Source organism: Pelodiscus sinensis, chromosome 3, assembly GCF_052426305.1.
Source record: "Pelodiscus sinensis isolate ZL-2025 chromosome 3, ASM5242630v1, whole genome shotgun sequence".
NCBI classification, from domain to species: domain Eukaryota; kingdom Metazoa; phylum Chordata; order Testudines; family Trionychidae; genus Pelodiscus; species Pelodiscus sinensis.
The window spans coordinates 109,382,457-109,395,481 of NC_143054.1; the positions used below are offsets into that span (position 1 = coordinate 109,382,457).

Here is a 13,025-nt window from a genome sequence, read left to right on the forward strand (position 1 = left end):
CTCTCTTGGCAACATCCTCGCAGCCAGGCATTCACCTCCAGGATGCACCTGTCTCTGCCCGGGCCCCTACCTTCGACAGGAAGGATCGAAGAGAATACCACCTCTGCTCCAAGCTCCTTCACCCGTACTCCCAGAGCCCTGTAGTCACTCTTGATCCACTTAGTGTCACACCTTGCAGTATCATTTGTGCCCACATAGATGAGTAGCATGGGATAGCAGTCAGAGGGCTGGATAATCCTCAACAATGCCTCCATAACATCTCGGATATGGGCCCCTAGTAGACAGCATACCTCGCGAGATGAAATGTCAGGGTGACAGATGGGCGCCTCCGTCCCCCTCAGAAGAGAGTCTCCGACCACCATTACCCTACGTTTCCTATTTGCAGTGGTGGCAGCAGACCTCCCAGCCTTGGGGGTACGAGGCTTCTCCTCCTCCATTGTAGTGGGTTATTCCTTATCTTCTATATAAAGAAGAGCATAATGGTTTCCTAGTACCACGGTGGGAGGGTTCGGAGCAGGAGTGGAGCAGTGCCTGCTGCCAGAAGTAACCAGCTGCCAGTGTCCACCCTCAGCCATCTCTTCCTCCATCAGTGGTGTGTCCACAGTCCTGTGTACTGGGACAGCTACCTCAGCTGTCTCCTCATGAACACAGTCCAGGAATTGCTCGTGGATTCGGGTGCTTCTCAACCTAGCCACCTCCTCCTGTAGCTCTCCCACCTGCTGCCTGAGAGATTCTACCAGCAGGCACCTTTTGCATTGGATGATCTCCCCATCCTGGATATCAGTAAGTGGGAATTGCAAGCCACAGTCCCTGCAAAACCACACCAGGATCTGGGTAGAGGCATCCATGCTCAGGTGCTCTGCCTGGCTACAGGCGCAGGTGGAGGAGACAAAAACAGTGCTGGCACAGGTGTTGCTGGTCTTCCTGACCATAGTAGGCCTCCCTCTGTCAAACTCCCTCTTAAACTCCCCTGTCTGTAGCTTCTGTCTGCTTTCGCTCCCTGGTCGCTCTGCCTCTGGCTTTTAAATCCTTAAAATTTATCACCTATCTGTGATATCACAGATAGGTGATAAATAAGATCTGATGCAGTTTTCAGGTTGCTCTTCAAGATCAGATATTTTACCAGCAAAAAAAATATTCATCAAATACAATAGTATTTTTCTGTGCTCCATTATGTTGCATTGAGACTGCTAGGTACCAGCCAGTGGTGATGTTTCATCAGAATGATACAATGTTGAAAAACATGAGATCAGCAAACCTTTCATCTATTTTAGCAATATGAATCTCATGGTGGGAAGCCCCAGAGTTAGAATAAACAACCCAAGTTGCAGATGTTTAATCAAATCTCCAAGGTTCTTTGTGTGTTTGCTCATATCCAGCCAACATAGGTGAGGGTATGTCTACACTACCCCGCTAGTTCGAACTAGCGGGGGTAATGTAGTCATCTGCACTTGCAAATGAAGCCCAGGATTTGAATTTCCCGGGCTTCATTTGCATGAAGCCGGCCGGCGCCATTTTTAAATGCCGGCTAGTTTGGACTCCGTGCTGCGCGGCTACATGTGGCACGGACTAGCTAGTTGGGGTTAGGCTTCCTAATCCGAACTAGCTGTACACCTCCTTCCACGAGGCGTACAGCTAGTTCAGATTAGAAGCCTAATCCGAACTAGCTAGTCCGTGCCACATGTAGCCACGCGGCACTGAGTCCGAACTAGCCGGCATTTAAAAATGGCGCCGGCCGGCTTCATGCAAATGAAGCCCGGGAAATTCAAATCCCGGGCTTCATATGCAAGTACGGATGACTACATTACCCCCGCTAGTTCGAACTAGTGGGGTAGTGTAGACATACCCTGAGTGTGCTTACCACATTCACTGGCTCTGGAAGATTTTTTTCCCCCAGCAGTACCCACAGGGGACTGGATCCAGTGCCACCTGAAGCTGTGCTATACAGGACACTCCCCAGAATACTGCTGCCTCAGTTCCTTCTTGCCACCAGTGACATGTACTTGGAACAGTGTGCTCCAGCCTTAGCAGTAGCTTCGGTTAAAGTCTCTATTCAGTTGTAAATAGTTTCCCCTCTAGTTAAGTGTAAATAGTTAGAAATTAGCAGTCCATTCATCCCCTGTAGGGACTTAGCCCAGGGACAGCAGTCCATTCATCCCCACTTTCCTGACTTTATAGTCTGTGCTGCCCGGGGTACCTGAGACACACTCCAGGTCATGAGCTTCGACCAGCATCCATTCAGCAGGCACCACATCAGACTTGGCCTCCCTTCTCCCAGTGCAATCCTCGGCACCGCTCTCAGCACCTTCCCAGCTAGAGCAACAGATGGCTTCACAAGGAATCCTGTGGCCTCAGCTGCAATGGCTGGTACTGGTGCCCATGAACCCTCTGAGATTTCCATGTTCAGCCCCAGGTGCCCGATTAGTGGCCAGAGCATCGCAGGCCCTCTTGGTGTCCCCTGCAAGCTGTATCCCAGCTCCAGAGATGGCCAAGCAGGTTACTTCTCAGTTGGAGGAAGGAATATGAGAACAGCCTTCTCCCTTGGAAGAGGGCCAGTTGGGCCAAACCTCATCTTCCGCATCACCAGACGAGGCTATAGAGGCTTCCCCTCCTTTGCTCCTCCCCCCCTGCCCCAATGACACAAAGGCACATCAGGACTTTCTCAAGAGGGTGGTGACCAACCTGGATCTCCAGGTTGAGGAAGGCCAGGAGACAGCTGATATTCTCTTTGGGGTTCTGGGCCAGATGGTACCAGTCAGAGTGCATGAAGGAGTAGCCAAGATTACTAAAGCTCTGTGGCTGTCTCCCTCATCTATCCCACCTACCTCCAAATGGATGGGGAGAAAGTACTTTGTGCCTACCAAGGACCATGACTACTTGTATATCCACCTTGTACCCAACTTCCTAGTGGTGGAATTGGTCGACCACAGGGAGCGCCATTGTCAGCCTACCCCTACACCAAAGAATAAGGACTCCAAACATCTGGGCTTATTTGGGAGCAAGCTTTATTCCTCAGCCAGCTTCCAACTCCAGGTGGCAAACCATCAGGCCCTCTTTGCCCCACTCAACTGCCCAGCCTCCTTCCCCTCTATAAGTTTCCCAGCAAGAAGGAACTGGGTAGGGAGGGATCCAAGCAGAGCCCTACGTAGCATGTCATGTGCGCATCACTCCAGGGGCACTGGACCTGGTCCATTATGCGTACTGCTGAGGGAAAGTCTTCCGGCACCAGCGTATGTGGTAAGCACACACACCTATGTTGAATGGATATGAACAACATATCTTGAAGAACACTAGTTACGGAAACAAGTAACTGTCTTTTCCAAGCACTCTGCATAACCATCAGTTCCCTTGGTAACTTCTGGAGGGAGCCCAGTGACCTGCTACCCTGGCTGGCATGAGCTGAAGCCATTGTGTAGGCCTGCTCCCTGTGGCATCTTTCTGAAACATAGACCTCTCTCCTCTATTTCCAGCCCATCCGTGGGGGCATCTCTCATCTCTTTCTCTCTCTGCCACTGTTGATGGATTCCATTTCCTCCTCTTCCACGAATGCAGGAGTCTGTCTTTTCTTTCACCCCTCTCCCACATATGTCCTCTCTTTTTGGAGGTGTGGCAGGCTGACACTCTGCCTATAGAAGCCAGCACAGGAGCAATGAACAATTGCAGAAGACTCCACCTCTTGTTGCTCAGCAACAATAGGAGGAAGAGACATTTTAGTGAAAAATGTGAGCACTGTAATGAAATATTCTTCCCAACCAGTCACTTACGACAGGACCAAAACCTGAGAATGTCCCATCCTAAAATGGGGGTGTTGTCAGTATTCCTTAGAGTTGCAGTCATTTAATCTATTTATTAGAGGTTCTTAAACTGTGGCCCATGGAGCACTTGCTGGTAGTCTGCCGAGAGCTGACTAGGCACATGGTACTGGCTCTTCCTTTCCCCAGCTGCTCAATCATGTTGAAATACAGCTAAAAATATCGCTTTACTAATGTTACTTTTCCATATATGGAGTTGCTGTCAGAGGGATGGGCTGAAAGATGATCCATATGACTGCAAATGAAAGGGAAGGTATGCCTGCCACACTTGTGTTTTTAAGACTGAGAGTGTTTGAACTATTAAAATCAGTAGAAGAAAATATATGTGAAATAGTTTTCTTTTAAGAAATACATTCTCCAGTAACTTTGAAATGGTAAACTAAAAGGAAAACCAACTGCTTGATGTTTAGCAATAGTGATGTTTATAACTATTACTTATATAACTGTACCTTTTCATAAGTATAGATCATATTGATGCTGGCATTTTATTCCCAGAATGTATGGTGCATGGTTGTTCACTGCTTTGGCACAGAACATTTCACACTTGTCAATTTCATTTTGAAATATCATGAATGGCTCAGTGTATGTCATTGATCTGAAATGTTGGAGTCTTTATGAATTGCATTGTTCTGTGGACTGTAAGGTTGAAAAAGTTGATCTTTTAAATCTTTGTCATTGACCTTTATAAAGTATTAATTTGTCTGAAACTTTAAGTTTCTTATAACTTGTGTTTTATACAGTGTTGTTTCATTTTGAAAAGTTTAAATATTTCTTTTTTCCAGGTGCCAGAATCGCTGAATACTCCCAGCTTTATGACCAGATTGTTTTTAGAGAGACTTCACCCAAAATGCAAAAGGATGCATGGGCTACCCCACAGAAGCCATCAGCCTTAAGGTATTCAATCCCAGTATCAACATCTCCTTCTCATGCTCAGTTAGCTAGTGAACATTTAAGGGCAGAAGACTTGCTTTTGCATGCTACGTACAGTAATGGAGAACTAGCAGATTTCTCTTCCTGGCCTGAAGTTCAAGATGTGAAGTCCAAGAACGCCCCAGCAAAGACTGGTCCAAAAAGCAATCCAAGACCATTGCCAACAGCTTGTTCAGTGCCTTCCCTTCAGATTTCTACACGTCTGCATGTCCCAACACAAAGGTGGAGTGCTATTATTAGTCAGCCTAACAAAGAGAATTTACACCAAGATCATATTTATAATTCTCTAGGAAGAAAAGCAAACCATACAAAGCCACAAGCATACAACAGGTCACAGTCCTCTTCCTCGGTTGTGGACAACAGGTCTGAGGAACCAATAACTTACCTAAATGAAATGGACAAGAAACAGCTGTATTCAAATAGAAACTTCAGATCTGACAGCCAGGAGTCTGTGCCAAGTGCTGCTTCAGGATTCACAGTATGTGATATAAAGAAGGAGCTCCCTGAAAACTGTTCAGAGATGATTCTTCAGGACTCTCAAAAAGTTCTGAGAGTGAACAAGAACTTGCCTCTAAATGCACAAAGAGCTACGCTGAACTATTTTTCTAATTTCAAAGATACTGAAGGAGAAGATGACGACGACTATGTTGAAATAAAGTCTGAAGATGAGGGGTCTGACTTAGAGACATCCCAGAACCAAACAAAGAAATCAGACCCAAAGATAAACAATGTAGACTCTGCTTCTTCTGAGACTCTCTGTAGTAAAAGCATGTCTTGTACTCCTGCAAAATCAGTGACTAGCAAACTTGCCCTTACCCCATACCTGACTGCATACAATGATTCAGATAAGCTGAATGACTACCTGTGGACAGTTCCATCTCCTAATCAACAGAATATTGTCCAGTCTTTAAGGGAAAAGTTTCAATGTCTTAGCTCAAGTAGCTTTGCTTGACTCTGTCAGTAATTTCTAATTGTACTGTACATGTACATATCAGAGTATGCATTAGTACAACCAATACTGGCATCATGTATTTTAATGTTTAAACACCAAGCACTGTATTGCAATAATATAGGACATGTAGATGTGCAATGTACCTTTTTTTTTTACTGTACAGAAAGTTCAAGTGACCATGTGTGCACTGTCTGGAATTAAGATCTACTTAGATCTTTATAATTTGTCTCATTTAACTTTGCATATACTTTACATCTTTCTCTGCTTTCTCTCTATGTGGTAATCTTAGTATGCAGACTGTTGGAAGATAGCCGATGCTGAATCCAAAAAATGCATGCATAATTACTGTAATTACATATGGGAGTGCGCAGTTGAGCATCTAGCCATCTGAGTAAGCAAATACGAGTTTTTGGAGCACACTTGTGGAAACTGCACCAACAAACTGAGTTTACAGCTGCACATGCATTTTTGCACATGATCATATGAAAACCAGGCTCCAGGTCTGTAGGACCAGTGCATAAAACAAGTACTGTAGAACACAGAATTTACATTTTTAAGTAAATTTGTTTGTGAATGGTGCCAGATTGATAACCTTGGTGTCTGAAGACATTACCCATAAATAGCTAAAGCACACGTAGTAGCATCTTCCCCTGTATCAGCCTGGCAGAGTGCCCCAGTCCTCTTCTGGAGACTTTTAGCTTTAGAGAATGGGAGGGTAATTTAGTTTCTTGATGAACTCAATATTTGAGCTTGTGGAGGTAGCTAAGGCCTGTTGGGATTGAGGTGGTTATAACATGGACAGCTTTTTGTTAAGAACAAGACCATCAAGAGCACAGAAATGTAAGTTGTAGGTGAAAGCTCTTAGGTTTTTTGTGTTTGTAAGACGACAGGTTCCTTTGGATATATTTATAGATAGTGCAATCTTGTCATTCAGTACCAAGTGCTCATGAATGTGATTATTGGGCTTCTTGCAATCGGATCCTTTCTTTGTTATGAACATACTGTAGTTCTTAATGTCCATTGTCAGCCTAATGTAATACAAAAGATAAAAAGGGTTGTGCTACCTATATAGAAATGAACGATCATCTTCATGCACTTCCATTATAACCAATAGAGTCTGATCACTAGAAGACTTTTTTAAAAGACCTTCTGAAAGGGCGTGTTTTATAAAAATGGTAAAATTTCTGTCTTGACTATCAGAAATGTTAAAGGAAACAAAATATGATGGCAAATATGCTTGTCAGAAGAATTTAGCTCATATCATTTTAAAGCAAGAAAGAAATACCTTAAGGTTGGGTTCACGTTTACTTTGAGGGCCAAACTCAACTCTCATTAAAAGTTGTCATCCTCTATTTCTGGCATCTTTACTTTTTGATTAGCAGCCATTTGTAAACAAATAGGAGATGGTCATGTAAGACCAAAGTTACATACATATAAATAAAAGGCATTGGAAGAAAAATTGAGAGCGTGATGCATGGGCAATTTTTTTCCTGAATAGAATATTTTTCAAGCTTTTCACTAATGTATCAGATTCTCTGTCAAGGTAGCATATATGAAAAGATCTCCTTTCTCTCCCTCTGTTGCCCCCCCCTGCCTTTTTTTTCTTTTCTTTGAGTGTGAGACAGACAACTTAAAGATATTTTCCACTAACATTTGTTGGTCCAGCTTTTCCATTTTCCACTGCTGGATGAAAATGTACATCTGGCTCACAGACCAAAATGAAATATCTGGGACTAGATTGAAGATGTCATCTGTACCACTTATAAACATCAATCTCAACATGTGATACAATTCCAAAATGATTGTGCGCGCGCGTGTGTGTGTGTTATTTTTTTTCCCCTGTATCTCATCATCCATTCCTAGTTTTTCTTCCATGCCAGCAGGACAGATAAATAATGCCATCTTGTACTAGTTCAGAACAGATGCTTCTTCCTTCACACAAAAAAGTTTTTTCCTTCTTACTCGCCTCTCTTCTGTTTCTGGCAAGATTTATCCCACTGTCCTCTCCTTCTGATCACATAAATCATGGATTTTAAAGTGGCAAAAAAAGCTAACAAACCATTCCTTTTCAGTTGGTGTACCTGAAACCCTTGGAGATGGGATTCTTATATCTCACTAGCTAAAAGAGGAGACAAGCCTGGCTTTATCCATTAGGAATCAAATGAATAAAGCCCATTAGCGCTCCCCAGAATGGGTGAAAAATACAGTGGAAGTACAAACATACAAAAATCTTCCCACAATTTTTGAGGCCCTTCAGATGGGAAAGCACAAATTATTTTTATATTACTTCATCAGGATCTATGCAGGGAAAAGTTAGTGTAGTCATTAGCTCAGAGCCCTCAGTGATGACACATTTGTCAGAGGTGTGGTAGTGTGCAAAGTATCTACAACCTCTAGAGTTGCCACCGCCAAGATGGAGGAAAACTGGCCACTGCCCTCTCCAGCTTGGTTCCCCCACCCTTTACATTTCAAATGATCACCCTACACCCTACCAGCACCATGCCCCCTTCCTGTCTGGCTGGGAAGGAAGGTGATTCTGAGTCCTGGTCAAATCCATATGCAGCTGATGGGGAAAGTGGCCCCATAACAACAAGTCCTCTTGTCCCCTTTCTCCTATCTAGATAGAGCCTAGAGCAGCTCGTTGGTTCCAGAGCAGGCCAGAAAGAAGGGGAAAGGAGTTGAGTCCCCATGGCAGGTGCAGCTCTTAAAGGGAGAAGCCTATGGGAAGTCTCTACAGAATATTTCCTCTCCCTTTACCCTCAGGGTGGGGGTGGCCCATTTAAATTGTTTCACTGGTGAGGCCTGTTTTAAAAACTGGCCAGGTGGCAACTCTAGTAACTTCCTATCTGCTGAGGCCTTCAGGAAATTTACTCAGCCCCAAAATAGCTGATGTTGGCAGAGTGAAGGGGCTTGACCAGGCTGACTAGGGGATGTGTTTATTAACATATCTTTGCCGAAGGCTTGGCTAGTAGGGTGCTCCTATAATGCCTCTGACTGAACTTCAAGCTTCCCTTCCTGGTAGGGTGAATCCTCTGTATCAGAAGTGTGATTCTTATTGGCACAAGCAGGTAAAATTTGCACTTTCTGAACCAAAAAGAGGTGAATCTGGCTTACTGTCTTTAGAAACAATGTTTCAAAACAATGCAGCTTCCTTATAGATTCAGAATACATTCCATTCTTTTGCAAATGATACATATTATACTGATCTCTGTTTAGCTCCCTTTATTTTCTTTGTTGCACAGTTTTGGGTTCTATTACTTTTAAATACTGTACTTAAAAGAAAGCCTAAATGTGTGTATTGTACAGATATGGATATATCTTGTAAAACTGTTTTTGTGGTGCTTTAATTTTTCCAAACATAGATAAAGTATTACAAAGTTAAATGTATTGTACTAAGCATGGTCTTATTATTGGAAATAGAACATTTGTAATGCATTACTTCCCTCTGTTATAAAGCACAATAACCCACCAAATTATTTTAGAAGGATCAGCTGTTACTGTATTGGTTATTCTGAGATACATCTGAAGTTGCTAGGGTATATATTTAATGGCTTCTGTTTTAATGAGACACAGATTTCAGGAGTTGTGCTTGTTGATTATTTTGAAATATTACTACACAAGTCTTTGCTAAGGAATGTGTATTTTGGAGTTTTATTTTTATCAGTGTATCATAAGTTGGAGTTTTGTGTTATGCAAAGTAATTTTTTGTTATAGCGAATGTTCTAATAGATTTGGAACCTGCATCTAATGAAACACAGTTGAAGAATAATGTATATATTTAAGATACTGAAATTTAGTAATGCTGGTATTTATTTAATATAGCCTGTAAAATAATGTAAATATGAATAGAAAGTAACATTTGCGTATTAACTATAGCATATATAAATTTGTTTAAACTGTTAGGAATTCTGTTTAAGCTTTAGAAGTTAATGAAATCTCATGTGGAACAAAATGGGACAAGAGTTAAAACAATGTGTAACTGTTTCCAGGGATCAATATCATATGACTTTTAATTTTGGGTACTTTAAATAATTTGTTTGCTATTTTGGAAGACAGGCAGCTGCAACTGACAAAAGGCTGAGCACTGGAGATATTTTGGTTGGTAAAAGAAGATGAACAGCTTTCAGCTCTTCCATGAGTAAAAAGATCTGCAAAGATAAAAAAAAAATATTTCCTAGGCTTTACTAGTAGGAAGTATGAGATGTGCTGGCAGCTCTGGATACAGTTTACAAATAAAATAAAATGACCAGTAACAGGAATAAGGAAAGTCAGTATCAACTGCAAAATGTTGATCCATTAGGATTAAGTGTAGTATCATGGTTCTTATGGTGATTCCCATACAAAAAACATATTACAAAGACATTGAAATAATGCCAGTAAAAATCCATATTAACTCTATATACTTACTTGACAAATGAGCGGCATTGGAGTTACTGTTCATATCTCTGCAGAGAAACACTTTTCTGCATATTTTCTCAGATTGTGTTAGACTTCATTGTACCGGACTCAATTAGCTTGATGCTAGTTTATTTTGATGGGGGAAGAAGGAGTGAGGAATTAAGAATAATTGCCTCAAAGCAAAAGTTAAAGTTAATTTTGTCAGTGGAACAAAGCTGATGTGAGTTTGTCAATGTGAATTAATCTTCAGCCTCAGGGCAACAAAAATGTGAATGGAATACACATACCAGTTCTGTAATACAGGTGGTAAAAATTCTTTTTTTTTTTTTTTGGTAGCATTTGTCTCTTTCTGTTGTTGCTGTCCCCTTAGGTCATTTCCTCCTCCCTTTGGCAATAAACCCATCTTTTTTAAAGCAAATTTGTTTGAAAGAGAGAATTTATTTTAATCCTATAATATTTCCAGGAAAATGCTCACATTTTACCATATTGTTTAAACTTCTGTATTTGTTGGTAGTTCCTGCACTAAGCTACCAGACAAAGAGTTTGAACAATGAAGTTACTTGTTCCAAGTTTAACTGTATTTATATTAATTTCTGCATATATATGTAATATCATGTTCTGTGGATAAGAGATTAAATGTGTATAGCACTTTTTAATTGTGTTTTGTAAAAACTATGTAAAAATATCTGTACATGTAGGTAACTTCATAAGACAAACATTTCACCATTTTAAAAGTTGAGTTTAAAGCATGCCAAAACTAAGAAAAACATGCAAATATGTACTGCTTAGGGGGGAAAAGCAATAAATACAAAATCTGTTTGCAAGAATCAAGCTGTATGTTCACTTTAAATGAAAGGTTTATAAGACAGTACAATCTTGTAACAGCACTCTATCTCTTAGTATATGTACAGCCACTGACTTCCCTGTCTGTGTTTTACATCCACCCCTAAATGCCATGGAGAGTTGTCAGAACTAGAACCTTGAATATAACTCTTTCAGATACTGGGAGTATGGGTGAATTTGAAGCCTTGGATCCAAAATCTCCCTTTTTACCTTAGTTTGTTTGGATGCAAAACCAGAAAGGGCCCATTTTCTACTTTAAGTCCAGCTAAATACTTGTTGACCCTATAAACATTGTGCCAAATGTTTCCTTTTTTATAAATCTAAAATGTCAGTGGCTAGACTACAGCATAAAGGCTACCAGTGATAAAATAAAAATGGCACAAGACTTGAAAAATGGCGTCGTAAAAATGAGAAGTGTCAACATGCTTGAAATCATTCAACCACCATAGCAGAAATGGTGATAAACTAAACTGGGGGGAAGAAGTTAATTCTTGAAGTGACAGGCACTATTGTTTTCCACGGTGGGTTATGCATGTTCACCATGAACCCAACATGAGAGAATCTGAAATTACTGTCCATTGGCTAGCGCATGCATCCTATACAAGATTCAGCTACTGACACCTCCTTTGGGATGGCGGTTCTCCTCTTGACCCTACCATTCTCATCCTCACACCTTTCACTTGTTTAGATATGATTTATCAATCAACCACAATGAAATACAGTAGCGACCCATCACTCGAAGAGGAAGTTAATTACCTGTAACTGGAGGTTCTTTGAGATGTGTGATGTGTCTATTCTATTACCTGCCTTCCTCTTTCTCTGTTTTGGATCTTCTCTGATTTGTGGTGGTGAATGAACTAAAGAGGCAGACAGTATTGCCTCAGTTAGAAGCATGAGACGAGCAAGGGCATGTGAGCCATAGCCATTATTTTCAAATTCTTTGACTTTGGGCATGTGTGAATGAGTAACCAACAATGGCACACAGATAGGGACCATGCATCTTGAATAATGAAACTCCAGTTACAGGTAAGTAACCCCCTCTTCCTATTCCTAGATTTTACACAGTGAAGTTTTAGAGTCACTCCTAGTACCTTTTCAAGCATTCAGATGTTGACAAAAGACTCAAACTACTCCTGATGGCAGGGCTGTCTCTAGGGGAATATGGAGGTTAGGTCTATCATTGGCTATTAGCCAGGAATGGTAGAAATGATGGCCCTAGTCTCTGTCTGTCAGAGGCTGGAAATGGATGATAGGAGAGGGATCATTTGAGGATTCCCTGTTCTGTTCATTCCCTCTGGGGCATCTGGCATTGACCACTGTAGGAAGACAGGATACTGAGTTCGATGGATGTTTAGTCTGACCCAAAAGTCAGACTGTTATGCTCCTTGGAAACAGTGAAAAGGGTTAGTGTATGATAGTATTTCAATAAGTATTTCCACTACAAAAGGCCTGGCACATGTCTGCTAGGCCTAAGGCTGATTTTTGCATACAGTTCTCTTATGTTGCATGTAGCAGAGTAATTCACTATATTCCAAGATGTCTTGGATGTACAAATCCTGGGTTGTATACCATTTATATTAAAGTGGATCATCAGACTCTGGGATTAGTTTTGAGCCTCTGAAGAAAGAGACCAATGGTGCTAAAATGTGGAGTGCGAGAACACCCCATGGCTAAAAGGGCTTTCCATCATATCCAAGGTTTACAGTTTGGTTCAGTGGTGCTCAGCACCCCCACTATAAAAATTGTTTCAGCACCCCTGGGTCAGAGTATGGATGTTAAATTGCGGTTAATTGACTAGTCGAGTAGTCAGTGGAATTTCCATCGACTACTTGACAGGCACTTCTGCATTCCTCCTTCGAAAGGTACAAGAGCCCCCACTGGAGGAATGTAGAACTCCGCATGCAGCCCGGTTCCAGTGGGAAGTCCCACTGATTCCAGGCTGCATGCGGGCGTGCCTGCCTTGAAATGTACAAGACTCCACAGCGGGAGCTCTTGTGCATTTCAAAGTCACAGCACTCTCATGGAGCCTGGGATCAGCGGGGGACTCCCCTGCTGACCCCAAGTTCTGTGCTGCATTTCCCCGGAACCCG

General features: G+C 41.9%; 1 protein-coding gene across 3 annotated transcripts in view; it reads left to right on the forward strand.

Annotated features, from left to right (window-relative positions):
- PLEKHG1 (pleckstrin homology and RhoGEF domain containing G1) overlaps positions 1-11,687 on the forward strand; it is a 201,680-nt gene extending 189,993 nt beyond the window's left edge. For all 3 annotated transcript variants that reach the window (XM_075924430.2, XM_075924431.2, XM_075924432.2), the window contains one exon: positions 4,595-11,687. In XM_075924430.2, coding sequence (XP_075780545.2) covers positions 4,595-5,694 — 1,100 coding nt within the window. In that variant the 3' untranslated portion in view covers positions 5,695-11,687. The remainder of the gene's footprint in view (positions 1-4,594) is intronic.
- Positions 11,688-13,025: the final 1,338 nt, after the last annotated feature.